This window comes from Mobula birostris, chromosome X (assembly GCF_030028105.1).
Source record: "Mobula birostris isolate sMobBir1 chromosome X, sMobBir1.hap1, whole genome shotgun sequence".
Classification (NCBI taxonomy): Eukaryota; Metazoa; Chordata; class Chondrichthyes; order Myliobatiformes; family Myliobatidae; genus Mobula; species Mobula birostris.
The window spans coordinates 27,864,316-27,881,744 of record NC_092402.1 but is presented as its reverse complement, the minus strand read 5'-3'; the positions used below and the strand labels follow the sequence as shown (position 1 = coordinate 27,881,744).

At 40.8% G+C, this 17,429-nt stretch overlaps 1 protein-coding gene across 1 annotated transcript in view; it reads left to right on the top strand.

The window, feature by feature from the left end:
• The window catches only part of asb16 (ankyrin repeat and SOCS box containing 16), a 40,968-nt gene extending 23,985 nt beyond the window's left edge, over positions 1-16,983 (top strand). The window contains exons 3-5 of the mRNA XM_072249101.1: positions 1,942-2,434; positions 6,706-6,819; positions 16,204-16,983. Coding sequence (XP_072105202.1) covers positions 1,942-2,434; positions 6,706-6,819; positions 16,204-16,389 — 793 coding nt within the window. The 3' untranslated portion in view covers positions 16,390-16,983. The remainder of the gene's footprint in view (positions 1-1,941; positions 2,435-6,705; positions 6,820-16,203) is intronic.
• Positions 16,984-17,429: the final 446 nt, after the last annotated feature.

Below are 17,429 nucleotides of genomic sequence, written 5' to 3'. Positions count from 1 at the left end.
TACAAAGGGACCTTGACTAGTTAGGGAGATGGGCTGGGGAACGGCAAATGGATTTCAACTTAGAAAAGTGTGAGGTGATGCATTTTGGACATTCACCAGAGAAGGACCTATACAGTGACTGGAAGAGAACAGAGGGACCTGAGAAGTGCACAGTTTGTTGAAAGTGGCCACAAGTAGACAATGTGTGTAGTAGGCTTTTAGCATCAATCAGGGCATCAAGTTTAGGAGTACGGCCATATGCGCAGTTTTGGTCACTGCTATAGGAAAGGTATTGTCAAACTGAAAGGCATTGTCTGCCTGGACTAGAGAGCCTGAGTTATAGGGAGAGGTTGGCCACGCTGGATCTTTATTCCTTGGAGTGTTGGGAGAATGAGACGTGACTTCATAGAGATTTATATATTAAAAAACATGAGTATGGATAAGGTCATAGTCTTTTCCCCAGGTTTGGGTATAGATCCAAAATACGAGGGTAAACATGTAAGAGATTACTCCCTACCCTCTGTCAGAAGTTCTTGGAATGAGCTTCAACACAAGTACATTTGCAACATTTAACAAGCATTTGAATAGGTAAGTAGAGGGGAAGATCTTGAATTGTGGGCTGAATGTGAATAACTGGGACCAGCAGGGAGGAACCTGAGGTCAGCATGACCAGTTGGACTGTATTTATTTGTACACAACAAATACTTAATCTTGTTTGATGTCCTCCTTCTTCAAAGGCTTTCCTTTCCAGGACATCTGTGCTCACCCCATTTTCCTGCAGCCTTAACAGGGATAGAGTTCCTCTTGTCATAACCTACCTCCCTATCAGCCTCTGCATCCAACACATCATTCTCCACAGCTTCCACCATCTTCCAAACACATCCTACCACCAAGCACATCCTTACCTCCCCCCTCCCCCTCTAAACTCTCTGCTTTTCCTGGGGATCACTCCCTCTGTGATTCACTTGTCTATTCATCCCTCCCCACTAATCTCCCTCCCAGCACTTATCCCTGCAAGTGGCCAAGGTGCTACACCTGCCCATTTACCTCCTCCCTCACCTCCATTCAGGGCCCCAAAAGTCCTTCCAGGTGATGCAACACCTCACCTGTGAATCTGTTGTGGCCGTCTATTGTATCTGGTGCTCCCAATGTGGCCTCTATGTTGATGAGAACTGTCATGAACAGGGGGACTGCTTTGTTGAGCACCTCCACTCCATCCGCCAAAAGTGCAATTTTCTGATGGCTAACTATTTTAATTCCTATTCCCATTCCCACTCCAACCTGTCAGTTCATGGCCTCCTCTTGTGATACAATGTGGCCACTCTCAAGATAAAGGAGCAATATCTTATACCATCTGGGTAGCCTCAAACCTGCTGGCATGAATATCGATTTCTCCTTCTGGTTTAAAAAAAATCCCCCTCCTCCCCTCTTCTATTCCCAACTCTGGCCTCTTACCTCTTCTCACCTACCTATCGCCTCCCCCTGGTGAACCCCCCTTCCCTTTCTCCTATGGTCCGCACCCCTCTCCTATCAGATTCCTTCTGCTCCAGCCCTTTATCTTTCCCACACACCTGGCTACACCTATCACCTTTCAGCTATCCTCCTCCTCCTCCTTCCCCCCACTTTTTTATTCTGCCATCTTTCCCACTTCCTTTCCAGGCCTGAAGAAGGGTCTCAGCCCGAAACATCAACTGTTTGTTCCATAGATACTGCCTGACCTGCAGAGTTCCTCCAGCATTTTGTGTGTGTTATTTGTATAAAATGGCATTTTGTACCAACAGCGAATAGTCTAATTGGGAGACTTATTGTACAAATTACATTAGCTTGCTGCGTCCTTGCAGTTCATCTCAGCTTACTGAACTAACAAAAATATCAACCATTGGCAGTTGGCAAATGCTGAGGAAATATTTAAAATATTTAAGATAACAGTCATGTTATTTTTACTTCTAATGGCTATTTCAGATGTGCTAAACTCTTGCTGGAGCATAATGCCAGAGTTAATATGCAGACTCGAGAGAGACAGATTACTCCACTTCATGTTGCTGCAACGCATGGTTTGGATGAACATGTAGACCTTTACCTGAGCTACTATGCTTACAGTCACAAGAAGAATCGTGAAGGAGAAACTGCACTCAATGCTGCTTGTTCTTCTGTGGAGAAACGCGAGGCTTTTGGTAGATATTACAAAGTCTGTAAAATGCTGATCAATAGTGGAGCTGATGTGAAAACTGCTGGGAAAAAAAAGCATACCCCACTCCACAATGCCTGTGGGAATGGTCACCCTGGCATTGTGGATTTGTTGTTAACGCATGGTGCTACTGTGAATGCTAAGAATTGTGCTGGCTACACACCAATGGATTGTATTTTACTGGCTGTTGAAGACCACCTGGAACATCATCCAGAGCAAATTGTTGTGTCACTACTTAACCACGGAGCAGCTCCAATTGATCCCAAGGTATCCAGACTTTCTATTATTATTTGACATAGATGCTAAAGTGCGATTTAAGAAAATGGGCCATGGGGCTGTTAAACAAATAACTAATGAGAACTAACAAACATGGAAAGGAAGCGCAACATAATCCAGCTGCCAGCAAATTGGCAAAATTGGGTGCAAAAGTAATTGCACACTCATTAACTTGTAGTCTTCAAATGATCGGACAGTAATATGAAGCTGGCATTACATCTGATACCAAGCATTTTTTTTGCTAAGCAAGTTAAATTATAATTACCTAGTATGTATGGCTGGTGCTTTATTAATAATGTATTTGTCTTGCACTCCAGTGCAGATTTTCTTTGTTTTTTCTTCCGAAGGTGCATTTGCTAGCTATAGTGACATATACACCATTACTATTGTCCTCTCAAAGTAGTTATTAGCAATATCTGAACCTGCCAAGATATAAATTACATACAATCTTCCAGCCAAGTCCGTGTTGGAAAGAACACTTCCTGATTTTGCTCTGTCTAAATAAACAAATGGAATTGTGCAGTCTGATTGCACCCTGACTGAGTTCAATTACTTCCAAGCAAATCAGAGAACCAATCTGTGTATTCCATGATTGTTGTACTTTGCCTATACATTGGATAAATTTAGTCTTTAGAGAATCTTTTTCTTTAGACCACCCATTGTAGTGTACAACGAATAACTTGAAGAGCTGCTCATAACGTTCCCTCTGATTTTTTTTTCACAGCTGTGCGGACCAACCATTGCTCTGAGCAGGAAATTTTTATGTGGCCTGAAAACTGCGAAGCACTTTAAACTTTTTTTGTAATATGGATACTATGAATACTTAGAATGAAAATTGAAAAATCACATACTTTTAATTTTATTTATTAATGAAGGGTATAATTAAAAACAGTACAAAGGAAATCTTTTCAGATTTTGTAAACTTTTTCTGAATCTACGTTCACAGTCAGCATGAGAAGCTTGAAATGTTCCAACAATGTCAACAAGAATTGACAGTTCTTCAAATTCTTCATTTCAAAGCACGTAGTTCAACATATTAAGGTGTTGAACACCTTAATTGAACTACATTTAACTTTCTCAGAACTGACAAAATTGAAATTGCAGAATTGCTCCAATATTTTTGAGGCAACGCTTTCATTGTAGTTTGTAATTGTAGCTGGGTGTTTTTTTGTCAGTTATATACAGCATTCTCTTTTCCAAATTCTAAATTGGTTGTGTTTTCAATAGCAACAGGGTCAAAAGCTTGCCATGCTCTTAACTCATTGTCAGGAAATTGTTTATCCAAATGATTACACACACATTGAATAAATCGAATAATAGGTGCAGTATTGACATTAAAACTAATAGATGCAAGCAGATCTTTCACTTTGTCACTCTAATAACTGGTATCATCAATATACTGTGACTAAAGTGTTAACTTTTGCTTTTGCATACTGCAGTGCCTCAATTGTATTCAAACATCTTTTCTGAAGGAAAACTTTCACATTTCTTCTGGTTGTGTACTTTGATAACCGAATCTGAATTGAATTGACTTTATTACTTGCATCCTTCATATACATGAGTAAAAATCTTTACATTACATCTCTGTTCAAATGTGCAATTTGTAATAATAGTAATTTATAATAAATAGTATGTACAACAGGATAGTCAATTTAAGATAGAAATAGAGTTGCATCAGCATAAATTTATCATCCTGATGGCCTGGTGGAAGAAGCTGTCCCAGAGCCTATTGATCCTGGTTTTTACGCTGCGGTACCATTTCCTGGATGATAGTTTGTGACTGTGGTATCTCAGGTCTCCAGTGATCTTTCAGGCCCTTTTTACACACCTGTCTTTGTAAATGTCCTGAATAATGGGAAGTTCACAATTACAGATGCACTGGGCTATCCGCACCACTCTCTGCAGAGTCCTGCGATTGAGGGAAGTACAGTGATGCAGTCAGTCAGGATGCTCTCAATCGTGTCCCTATAGAAAGTTCTTAGAATTTGGGGAGCCATACTAAACTACTTGTTTGTGCCTTTTTCACCACACAGCCAGTATGTACAGACCACGTGAGCTCCTCAGTGATGTTTATGCCAATGAACTTAAAGCTGTTCACCCTCTCAACCCCAGATCCATTGATGTCTATAGGGGTTAGCCTGTCTCCATTCCCCCTGTAGTCCACAACCAGCTCCTTTGTTCTTGCGATGTTGAGGAAGAGCAACACACACAAAAAATGCTGGTGAATGCAGCAGGCCAGGCAGCATCTATAGGAAGAGGTACAGTCGACGTTTCAGGCCGAGACCCTTCGTCAGGACTAACTGAAGGAAGAGCTAGTAAGAGATTTGAAAGTTGGAGGGGGAGGGGGAGATCCAAAATGATAGGAGAAGACAGGAGGGGGAGGGATGGAGCCAAGAGCTGGACAGGTGATTGGCAAAAGGGATATGAGAGGATCATGGGACGGGAGGCCTAGGGAGAAAGAAAAGGGGAGGGGAGCCCAGAGGATGAGCAAGGAGTTATAGTGAGAGGGGCAGAGGGAGAAAAAAGAGAGGGAGAAAAAAGAGAGGGAAAAAAGGGAAAAAAATAATAATAAATAAATAAGGGATGGGGTACGAAGGGGAGCTGGAGCATTAACGGAAGTTAAAGAAGTCAATGTTCATGCCATCAGTTTGGAGGCTACCCAAATGTTCATACCATCAGGTTGAAGGCTTAAGGGCAGTTGTTTTCTTGACACCACTATGTCAGGGTGATGACTTCCTCTCTATAGGCTGCCTCATTATTATTTGAGATTAGGCCAATCAGTGTTGTGTCATCAGCAAATTTAATTAGCAGATTGGAGCTGTGGGTGGTGACACAGTCATGGGTATATAGAGAGTAAAGGATGGGGCTTAGTGTACAGCCCGGAGGGGCACCTGTGTTAAGGGTCAGAAGGGCAGAGGTGAGGGAGCCCACTCTTACCACCTGCTGGCGATCTGACAGGAAGTCCAGGATCCAGCTGCACAAGGCAGGGTGAAGGCCGAGGTCTCTGAGCTTCTTGTCGAGCCTGGATAGAATTATGGTGTTGAATGCTGAACTGTAGTCCAAGAACAGCATTCTCACATAAGCATCCCCCTTCTCCAGATGTGTAAGGACGGTGCGTAGAGCTGTGGCCATTGCATCATCTGTCGATTGGTTGTGTCGGTAGGCAAATTGTAGGGGGTCCATTGTGGGTGGCAGCATGATGCAGATGTAGTCATAATTTTCTCGTTAAGATGTCATTTTAAGTAATCTAACTTCCATTTTTTCACTACTGAACTCGTGCCCCCGCTTTTGCTTCCACACAAATGGTGCATACAATTTTGCCAGTATCTTGATACATAAATATGTCACCAATTTTTATTTTTTTGTTTCTGATGTGAAATCAGTAGTTCAGTTATCAGAATGGCAAAAGATATTCTACCTTAAATTTTGTACAACCTTTGTTCTCCAAAGCATTTAATGCTTCTGCTTTTCTGTTTGACATACTTGGGATACTAAAAATTATTATTATTTGAGAATACAAAGAATTATTTGAAAAATTTAACAAGTCAAAAAATTATAATTTTAATAAAATATATAGTCATACAAACAATTTTGCAGAAAGGAATTTTTGCCTTGTGACAATTTTTAATTAAAAAATCTTATTAGATTACTTAACAAAAAAGTCAGAATATAGAATTTTTCACATCAAGCAAACACAAACCACAATTCACAACATAAGTAAACAATGTCAGGCAGTCAAAACAAATGACAGGCACAGTGGCAAAAGTAACAAAAAACATAGTAAGCTTTTGAGGACAGCCTTCTCTAGGCAGATTTACAGCTGGGTCATATTCTTTCCATTTCTTGATGATTGAGTTAACAGAACTCCAAGAGATATTCAGTGACTTGGAAATTTTTTTGTATCCATCACTTGACTTGTGCTTTTCAATAACCTTTTTGATGAGTTGCATGGAGTATTCTTTTGTCTTCATGGTGTAGTTTTTACTGGGGGGGGGGTGAATACTTTTTATAGGCACTGTATATTAATATTATATAAAAGAAAATTCCAGCTGTGCAGCAACAAAAGCTATATGCACAAGAGCATCTCAGTTATTACAAGGACACACACCCGCGCAGCTGGGAGGTAACGTTGGCTCATGTCCGCATTAAACGTTTGACCTGACATGTACAACTCTAGAAATTATGTGCATTATCCAATGCACCTCATTATTCATGCTTGAAAATTGGGACATGTAATTTTGCAAGTTTTGTTTCTCTTTCAGGTACTCAAACAATGTGCAATGTCTCCACAGACAATGGAAGTTGTGTTAAATACTTATGAGCACATTCCATTTTGTGACTCTTGGATAGAAGCAGTTCCCCCAGAAGTGTGGCAGGTATGTGGAAGGAAACACTACATTATATAATCTCTATGAAGTAAAGGGTGATAAAAGAAACACATTTTAATAAATTGAAATCTAACTGCTATGTATAACTGTTGAACTCCTACAAAGAATTTATCCTACAGATCATCAGGGATTCCAGTTAACATACAACATGTGCAGCATGTAAAAGTTATATTAAATAAGTCTATCAAAGCAGCATCCTACATATGTGGATAACTACATTCAAATATATCTTGTGAAATGGTCACAGTAGCTGGTGTATTGCTTCACAGTTCCAGAGACCTGATTTGATCCTGACCTTGGGTGTTATCTTGAGAGGCTTTTCTTAGAATCAGGAAATCAGCTAAGTTTAAATGTTCAGTCAAGAATGTATAAAAGGTTAAACTTCAATGGCAACATAATACGAATGAAGAGAAAGTATTCCACAGGCAAACCCTCCATTCTGTTATGTCGCACTACCATCATGTTAAGCGGGATACATTTCAAACAGATCTAACAACTCAAATCTGAGTATTCTTGAAGACCCATTGATCATCAGCATCAGCTGAATAGTATTCCATCTCACTTTGTAACCACATGAACTGGCTTATCCATTGCAATTAGGACAATCTTAACTTAATCCAGATGCAGTAAGGCACATCAGGATTAACATTAGACATAGTTCAGATGAGGCCAACCTGTCTAAGCTACAATACATACTAAACCATAAATGGTCCCACAACCAAAGGATCTAATCAAATCTCTTCAGTCCTGCACTGTCCATTTTTAAAGTAAGATAAACAATTAAACAGTTAATAAGAGAAAATTCTTGCTTTGATTGTAGTTAAATGATGGTGGACCTCAGCACAGAGGTGCTCAAGATGGGTATGAAATTTGCGTAATATTTAGTCAGAATGGCTGGGTGGCTGATCCAATTCAATCTTTTCCTAAAATCTAGACTAGCTGATAAATCTTGTTCAAGCTAGTCCAATTCACTCCATGTAATTTGTGAAACAGTTGAGAGCATGCTACAGCAAAGGTTATGGGATCACTTGTAAAGGACACACAACAATAAAAGGTGTTCCTCCACTGAACTGCTCTAGAACATTTACAATATTGGTATCTATTTGACAATGTGGAAAATCACAGGTATTATTTGTCCTCAACAGCAGGAAAAATTCAGCCCAGTTAATTAACATGCAAGCAATCTATTCTTACCATCAATAAAGTGACTGGAGTTGACATTGACAGTGCCATCAAGTCTCCTATAACCTGTTCACTGATGCACATTTCATGTTTCACTAGGACAGTCATTACAATCTTGATTCAAATATGGATTAGTTCTGAAATTCAGAGATTAGAAGTAGGTGACATCAAATTGGCATTTGACTGAATGCTACGTCAAGAAGCCATAGTATAGTCAAAGGAATGTCTGGAGTTGGTGGGCATCAGTTGTCTAAGCCCCAGTATATTACTGCAGGTATTAAACCAGTGCCCTAGGCCCAAATAGCTTAAACTGCTTCCTTTCATCATATCACAAACAAGAGAAAATCTGCAGATGCTGGAAATCTGAGCAACACACACAAAACCCTGGCCTGCTGAGTTACTCCAGCATTTTGCATGTGTTGCTCCTTTCATCACAGTCATATTCATAGTCATATTTTATTGATCCCGGGGGAAATTGGTTTTTGTTACAGTTGCACCATAAATAATAAATAGTAATAGAACCATAAATAGTTAAAGAGTAATATGTAAATTATGCCCGTAAATTATGAAATAAGTCCAGGACCAGCCTATTGGCTCAGGGTATCTAACCCTCCAAGGGAGGAGTTGTAAAGTTTGATGGCCACAGGCAGGAATGACTTCCTATGATGCTCTGTGTTGCATCTCGGTGGAATGAGTCTCTGGCTGAATGTACTCCTGTATCCAACCAGTACATTATGTAGTGGATGGGAGACATTGTCCAAGATGGCATGCAATTTCTTTTCAGACACCACCGTGAGAAAGTCCAGTTCCATCCCCACAACATCACTGGCCTTATGAATGAGTTTGTTGATTCTGTTGGTGTCTGCTACCCTCAGCCTGCTGCCCCAGCACACAACAGCAAACATGATTGCACTGGCCGCCACAGACTCATAGAACATCCTCAGCATCGTCCGGCAGATGTTAAAGGACCTCAGTCTCCTCAGGAAGTAGAGACGGCTCTGACCCTTCTTGTAGACAGCCTCAGTGTTCTTTGACCAGTCCAGTTTATTGTCAATTCGTATCCCCAGGTATTTGTAACCCTCCATCATGTCCACACTGACCCCCTAGATGGAAACAGGGATCACTGGTGCCTTAGCTCTCCTCAGGTCTACCACCAGCTCCTTGGTCTTTTTCACATTAAGCTGCAGATAATTCTGCTCACACCTTATGTCAAAGTTTCCTACCGTAGCCCTGTACTCAGCCTCATCTCCCTTGCTGATGCATCCAACTATGGCAGAATCATCAGAAAACTTCTGAAGATGACAAAACTCTGTGCAATAGTTGAAGTCCGAGGTGTAAATGGTGAAGAGAAAGGAAGACAAGACAGTCCCCTGTGGAGCCCCAGTGCTGCTGATCAATCTGTCGGACACACAGTGTTGCAAGCACACGTACTGTGGTCTGCCAGTCAGGTAATCAAGAATCCATGACACCAGCTTCTCCCCCAGCAGAGCAGGGCGGATGGTGTTGAACACACTGGAGAAGTCAAAAAACATGACCCTAACAGTGCTCGCTGGCTTGTCCAGGTAGGTGTAGACACGGTTCAGCAGGTAGACGATGGCATCCTCAACTCCTAGTTGGGGCTGGTAGGCGAACTGGAGGAGATCTAAGTGTGGCCTGACTATAGGCCGGAGCAGCTCCAGAACAAGTCTCTCCAGGGTCTTCATGATGTGGGAGGTCAATGCCACCAGTCTGTAGTCATTGAGTTCAACATATTCCATTCCATTGAAAATTCCTCAGACAACATTCAGGCATGAGCTGATTAGTGACTAGTGACATTTCAGCAAGACAATTGGTAGGTAATAACATTTTCAAGGAGAAAGAAAAAGATGAATTTTATACCTTTGATTTTCAATGGCATTATCCTCACCAAGTCTCTCACCAGAAGCATCCATTGACAAGCTATATAAATACTGTGAAGGAGCAGGTCCCAGCTCGTGTATTCTGCTAGTAGCTCACTTTCTAATGCTCCAAAGGCATAAAACAGGAATATGATGGAATACTCTCCATTGATCTTCATGAGTGCTGTTTCAACAACATTCATAAATCCTAGTCCTATCCAGAAAAATCCATCAAACATCTGAAATCTGATCAACTACGCTAAACATTCAATCCCTCTATAATGACTGGTCTGTACTGTCTGCAAAGGCAACACAACTACTTGTACAGGTGACTTCAACACCACAGAATGAATGAAGAAGATTTTTTTACACAAATTTTGCTGCATTTTGTGATATTATAATATTAAATGGAATTCACTCAGAGCACATCTGGCAGCTTAAAGTAATATATCCATGAAACTATGTAGACCATCAGCACAAAAAGGAGAACACGCAGGGGTTTCCCACCAAGTTATGTATTCTCAATACATGGAATGACAGTATATCACCATTCCTTCATCATCTCAGGTCTAAATTCTGCAAATCACTACCATCAATATCTTGGAAGCATGTTCACTGTAAACTTTGCATCTATTTAGCAAGTTTCTCAAGCCAGGCTTTATAAGTGAAAGGGTGATGGTCAATATCACTTCCCCTGTTGGTAATGGCCATATTCCTTAAATTAATAAATAAAATGAAATTAGATTTCAAAAATACATTCACCACAATGTTATTAGTCACTAATAAAGAGAGGAAAGTAAATATTCACCAGTTTAGTAGTTAAGATCTCAGATTACCAGAGGATCTGTCTTGAGTCTAGCATACAAGTACCACCACAAGGAAGCACAGCAGCGCCTCTACTTTCTTAGAAGTTTGTGTAGATTTTCCATGTCATCTAAAACTTTAACAAACTTTTATAGATCACAGTCTGGCATGGAAGCATCAATGTCCTCGAATGGAAAAGTCTACAAAAAGTGGTGGATGCAACCCAGTCCATCACAGGCAAATCTCTCCCCACCATTGAGCACATCTACAAGGAGTGCTGCCACAAGAAAGCAGCATCCATCATCAAAGGCCTCCACCGTCCAGACCATACTCTCTTCTCGCTACTACTATCAGGCAGGAGGTACAGGAACCTAGGTCACAAAGAAAAAGGATGGGCAATGGGTGAAATAATGTAACAACTAGACAGTTAAGTTCTGTAGTCCATGTAATATGTTGCTAATATTGTAAAGTCTGGGTAATGATTTGTAGTCTACCCTACTGGGACAGAATATACAAATTAATGCAAAAGGAAGAGATGTATTGCAGACAAGTGTCCAGTCCTGATACAAACAGGTCCCTAGAGTTGTGATCAGCAGCAGCATGTCATTCTGTGCATGGCAAGAAATCAACATGTTTAACACCATGTATCGGTGTTTATGAACTAACAGTTCATATCTTTATTAACCAGCAGTGTTAAAGTGAACTTAAGTATTTCTCACTCCTTTTGACAGCAGGCGTCCATAGGCTTCAATGCCCACTATTACACTTGAGTGAAATCCTCTGTATCCTCACTGCTTCAGGGAACTACTACTGCCAGTCTCCCATGAACCAAAATAAGTACTGCAACGTTGATCTTTATTGGAATGCTTCAAATATTACGTCAAATTATCACATACTGTACAGTGCTGGTTTTCTTGTATAATAGGTTTGTTTCATGTTGAGACTGGTCAATTCAATTTGTAATTTACTCCAGACTAATATATTACACTTGTATTTGAAAATGGGAGTTTTAGAGAGACAGAACAGTAACAAGTCCTTCAGGCCCAATGAGCCCATGTCACCCAGTTACATCCATGTGACCAATTAACCTATTAACCTAAGGGTTCCCAACTTTTTTTAATCTCATGGACCAATACCATTAAGTAAGGGGTCCATGGACCACAGGTTGGGAACCCCTGTACATCTTTTGGAACATGGGAGGAAACCCACGCAGTCACAGTAAGAAGGTAAAAAAGACAGCGCTATAACAGCATTAATCTTAGTTTAACCTTTCCCTACTGAATAGAAAGTAGATGGAGCCTAACATAGCAAGCCGTTCAGTCCTTTGCTCATGCTTTTATTGAAGATCACATAAGCATCGTTTCCAACACAGAAGTATAAAAAGACATCTTTGTACAGGTCTACTTCGTATGTCGGCAAATGTTTGATTTTTCCTCAACCTTGGTGCATGCTAATATAATTCTGTGCACTACAGTTCTCTTGGAGATGTTGGATTGCGTAGTAGGAGAGAGATTTCAAAAGAAGTGAGCGGGGGCAGTCGAAACATTCTGCACATCGCAGTTCCCTTGAAGATGTTGGATTATGCATAATTAGGTACTTGGCAAGGTGCAACAGAAAGTTAGGTTTAAGTAGAGGGCCATTGTATGAGTGAGCCAGTGGTAGAATGGGGAGTTCAGGGTTTGGCTCATAGAGGCTTCAGCGGCGTGAGGCAGGAGCTGTAGGTAGATTTTTTTTTTCAATTCTTTCTTTCTTTCTAATTGCACAATTAGAGTAGTGGGGTAATGCCAGGCAGGATAGTGAAATGCTTCTCTTCCAGGAGGTGGGAAGACAGGGACACCTCCAGAGTCCCTGATGACTGCAACTGCAAGAAGTGAATCCAGCTGCAAACAACAGGAATTCTGCAGATGCTGGAAATTCAAGCAACACACATCAAAGTTGCTGGTGGAACGCAGCAGGCCAGGCAGCATCTCTAGGAAGAGGTACAGTCGACGTTTCAGGCCGAGACCCTTCATCAGGAGCTGCTTTCAGACCATATTAAGGAATTGGAGCTAGATGAACTCCAGATCATTTGGGAGGCTGTGGGTTGATTGGCAGGTGATTCATGGAGGTAGTTACACCCAAAGTGCAGGACACAGGTAAATGGGTGACCATCAGGAGGAGAAATGTGAATAGGAAGCCAGTGCAGAGTACCCTCTGTGGCCATCCCCCTCAATAACAGATTTGTATACTGTTGGGAGGAGAAAGCCACAGTGGTCCAGTCTCTGGCACTCAGAAGTGTAACTCAGAAGGGAAAGGGGGAGAAGAGACAAGCTGAAGTGATATTCATTGGTTAGGGGAACAGAAAGGAGGTTCTAAACATAATGGCCACAGCTCTGTTGTTGTTGTTCTGAGATCAGCTAATTCAACAAACTTAAGTTAAAACTTGGAACTAAAATAACCGTTTGCCACAATGGTTTCAAACTAGGGCAAGAAGGCTTTGGAATGCAAATGTAGTTCCAGTCTGGTAATGTTTCAGGTCTCAAATTGCTATGTACATCCTAAAAATGGGTAGCAGTGTGTCATTTTCCTTATTGACAAAAGTCAAAAGAAAACAACGCTCAGTCTCCTTGCCAGAGTCAAGCTTTTAGCCTTTCCCTGTGTAAATAAGGTGCCTAGCACATTTGAAGAGCCTGTTGAAGGATTTTTGTACTGTAGCAGTTGATACTAAAGGAAAATCAAGCAAATTTGTGGATAAACCTCGTGGTCCATATGTGTTGACTGGAGAAACTAAATTTACCCTTCTGTCCCCACAAGCTTCTACCAAATACTAAGTTCACCAGTCTCAGCTTGGAAATATTTCACCACAGAAGCCCTTAACACAGATACATAATTCTGGGTTGTAGGTACAAGTTAATTATTAGAAATCAAAAGGCAGAGGTTAGAACAATATGTTAACACTTACAGGGTTAATAGAATCTGAAATAAAAATAGAAAATCCTGGGGATGTGTAGCAGGTCAGCCAGCATCTAGGTAGAGAGAAAAGTGTGTTCATTTTGCCTCCCAACCTTTGGGAGCTGTGTGAGATGTCAAATTCTGAGTAGCACAAGAGTTTAACTATTCTTGCCTCACCTTGAGTAACTCTAGGCATGAAAGAAACTTTTAGTATGAAACTTCCTTTATGGATGGAAATGGTTGGACACAATCCATAATGGTCCTGATAAAGTGCCTCTGCCTGAAATGCTAACAGCTTATTCGCCTCCACAGATACTGACTTGTTGAGCTGCACCAGCATTGTGTGTGTGTGTTGCCCAAAATTGCTCTTCTAGTTTGCTAATCTCGCTAAAGCTGTTGCCTGACCTGTTGAATTTTTCCAGCAGTTGAATTTTTATTTAAGATTTCTAGCATCTCCAGATCTTAAAAACACAGTCTGCAGATGCTGGAAATCCAAAGCAACATACATAAAACGATGGAGGAATTCAGCAGGTCAGACAGCATCTATGGAAATGAAAAAAACAGTCGATGTTTCAAGCTGATATCCTTCTTCAGGACTGGAAAGGAAGGGGAAAGACAGCAGAATAAAAAAGGTGGAGGAAGGGGAAGAAGGACAGCTAGAAGGTGATAGATGATGTCAGGTGGATGGGAAAGATAAGGGTCTACAGAAGGGGGAGAGGAGAGTGGACTATAGGAGAGAGGGAAGGAGGAGGGGACCCAAGGGGAAGTAATAGGCAAATGGGAAGATGTAAAAAGTCAGATTGGGAAATAGAAGAAGGTGGGGAGAGGAGAAGGAAGGAGAATTGTTTACCAGAAGGATAAATCTACATTTGTATATTCACGCCATTAGGTTGGAGGGTACCCAGATGCTCCTCCTCCCTAAAGGTGGCCTCATCATGGCACGAGGAGGTCATGGACTGGCATATTGGAATGGGAATCAGAATGAAAATGTTCAACCACTGAGAAGTTCTGCATTTGGTGGATGGAGCAGAGGTGCTCAATGAAGCGGTCCCACAATTTAAGATGGATTTCACTAATGTAGAGGAGCCACATTGGGAGCACAGAACATAATAAATGAACCCAGCAGATTTGCAGGTGAAGTGTTGCCTCACCTGAAAGAACTGTTTGGGTCCCTGAATGGAGGTGCTGGAGAAGGTGAATGGACAGGTGTAGCATTTTAGCCACTTGTAGAGATAGGTGCCAGGAGGGAGATTAGTGAGGAGGGATGAATGGGCAAGGGAATCATAGAGGGAGCAACCCCTGAGGAAAGCAAAAGTTGGGGGGGGGGAGGAAGTAAAGATGTGTTAGCAGTAGGATTCCTTTGGAGATGGCGGAAGTTGTGGAGAATGATGTTGTGGATTTAGAGGCTCATGGGGTGGTAGGTAAGGACAAGAGGAACTATCACCTTTAAGGTGGCAGGAAGGCTGTCAGTGTGGATGTCCGGGAAATGGAAGAGATGCAGGTGAGGGTAGCATCAATGGTGGAGGAAGGGAAAACCCATTCTTTGAAGGAGGAGGACATCATGGGAACTGATGCAGAGATGAAATACCTGAGGAAAGGGAATAGTATTTTTTTTATAGGAGACAGGGTGGGAAGAGGTATAATAGTCAAGCTGTAGGAATTGACAGGTTTATAAAAGTTGTTGGTCGACAGTTCATCTCCAGAGATGGAGACAAACAGATCTCCAGAGAAGAACATAAGAACATCAAGAAGGCAAATGGAATTTTGGCCTTGAGGGATTGAATTTAAGAGCAGGGAGGTTATCCTACAACTGTACAGGGTACTGGTGAGGCTGCACCTGAAGTACTGCGTGCAGTTCTGGTCTCCTTACTTGAAGGATATACTGGCTTTGGAGGCAGTGTAGAGGAGGTTCACCAAGTTAATTCCAGAGATGAGGGGTTTAGACTATCAGGAGAGATTGAGTCACCTGGGACTATACTCCCTGGAATTCAGAAGAATGAGAGGAGGATTTTATAGAAACATATAAAATTATGAAAGGGATATATAAGATAGAGGCAGAAAAGTTGTTTCCACTGGTAGGTGAGACTACAACTAGGGGACATAGCCTCAAGATTTGGGGGAGTAGACTTAGGATGGAGATGAGGAGGAACTGGTTTTCCCAAAGAGTGGTGCATCTGTGGAATTCTCTGTCCAATGAAGCAGTGGAGACTACCTCAGTAAATATTTTTAAGACAAGATTGGATAGATTTTTGCATAATAGGGGAATTACGGTTATGGGGAAAAGGCAGGTAGATGGAGATGAGTCCATGGACAGATCAGCCATGATCTTACTGAATGGTGGAACAGGCTCGACGGGCCAGATGGCCAGCTCCTGCTCCTATTTCTTATGTTTTAATGCAGGTATAAATCAGCAAATGGAATTAAAATAGAAGCATCAGATTACCAAAACCATCATGCACAATTGGCTAAATGGCCCCTTTTGTTTTATGGTTACATTGTTTTCAATATCCGCAAATTAGCCGAACATTCAAGATTCAGAGAACTAGCTATGACACAAGATATTTTTACTTTCTTTCAGAAACATGAGGCTTTCTACGAATCTATTATACAGATGACCAACAAGCCACGTTCTCTTCAGCATCTTGCACGCTGTGCTTTAAGGAACTATCTTGGAACCCGATGTCATTCAGTCATACAACAGCTACGACTTCCAAACAGTTTCAGGGAGTTTTTACTATTGAAATGTGAAGGGGTTTTCAAATGAAAAATAATAGAAGTAGAAAATTCTGAACATGCACAGATTTTTGATTAAAATCAGAATCTTCGCATCACTATTTTGTGATTGAGCCTACTGGATTTAGCTGTAGAACTGAAATGCTTTGAAGTGATTTATCCATGAGTTTTTCAAATTTTCACAAGTATCAATGATGCTCAATTAATGCTTTTTGAGTTATAATGGAACATGGGGACAAAACAGGTATATGAAGTTGGTCATAATCTCATGTTCTAATGCCTAGGAAAGCAGACGTTATTTATAATCAGAGCCAGCACTTACTTCAGTCACTGTAAAAAATATGTATGCATTACCATCTGGATACTATTTAATTATGGTTTATTTTCTTATTTTAAATTAGTTGTTTTTTAAAGAGATCGGATACAATAGTCATGGAATAAATGAGTGCAAAGATTAATGTAAGATTACTAGGATCAGACTCCTTCCTCATCCCACTCCTCAAAACCTTCTCTTCCCCAACTCACCTGACTTTGTATTCTTCCACATGTGACTTGTGTTTCTTTCCACTCTTACCACCAGTTTGTTTCAGCATTCAGGATCCTGAAAACTGAAATCTTTGTTTTATATGCCTTTGCCCTTCCCTTTGGAATGCAATTAAAAAACTACCTTTTTGAGCAAGTCTTTATTAGTTGCCTTACTATCACTTCCTTTGGCTTTTTTTTTTGTCTAACTGCACCTGTGCAATACACCTTGGGAGATTTCAACAAAGTTAGAAACATAAGAACTAGGAGTCGGCCACTCTGTCCTTCAAGCCTACTCCATTAAATTAAATGGTTGAACAGTATACAACCTCAACTCCAGATTCTTGTCTAGCTCCAATAATCTTTGCTTATCAGAATCAGATTTAATATCACTGGCATACATTATGAAATTTGTTGTTTTGCAGCAATACATAATAATAAAACTATTAATTACAATAAGAAATATATATATATAAATAAATTAAATAAGTAGTGCAAAAACATCTGCCTTGAAGTATTTAAAGTCTCTACTTCTAAGATTATTTGAGG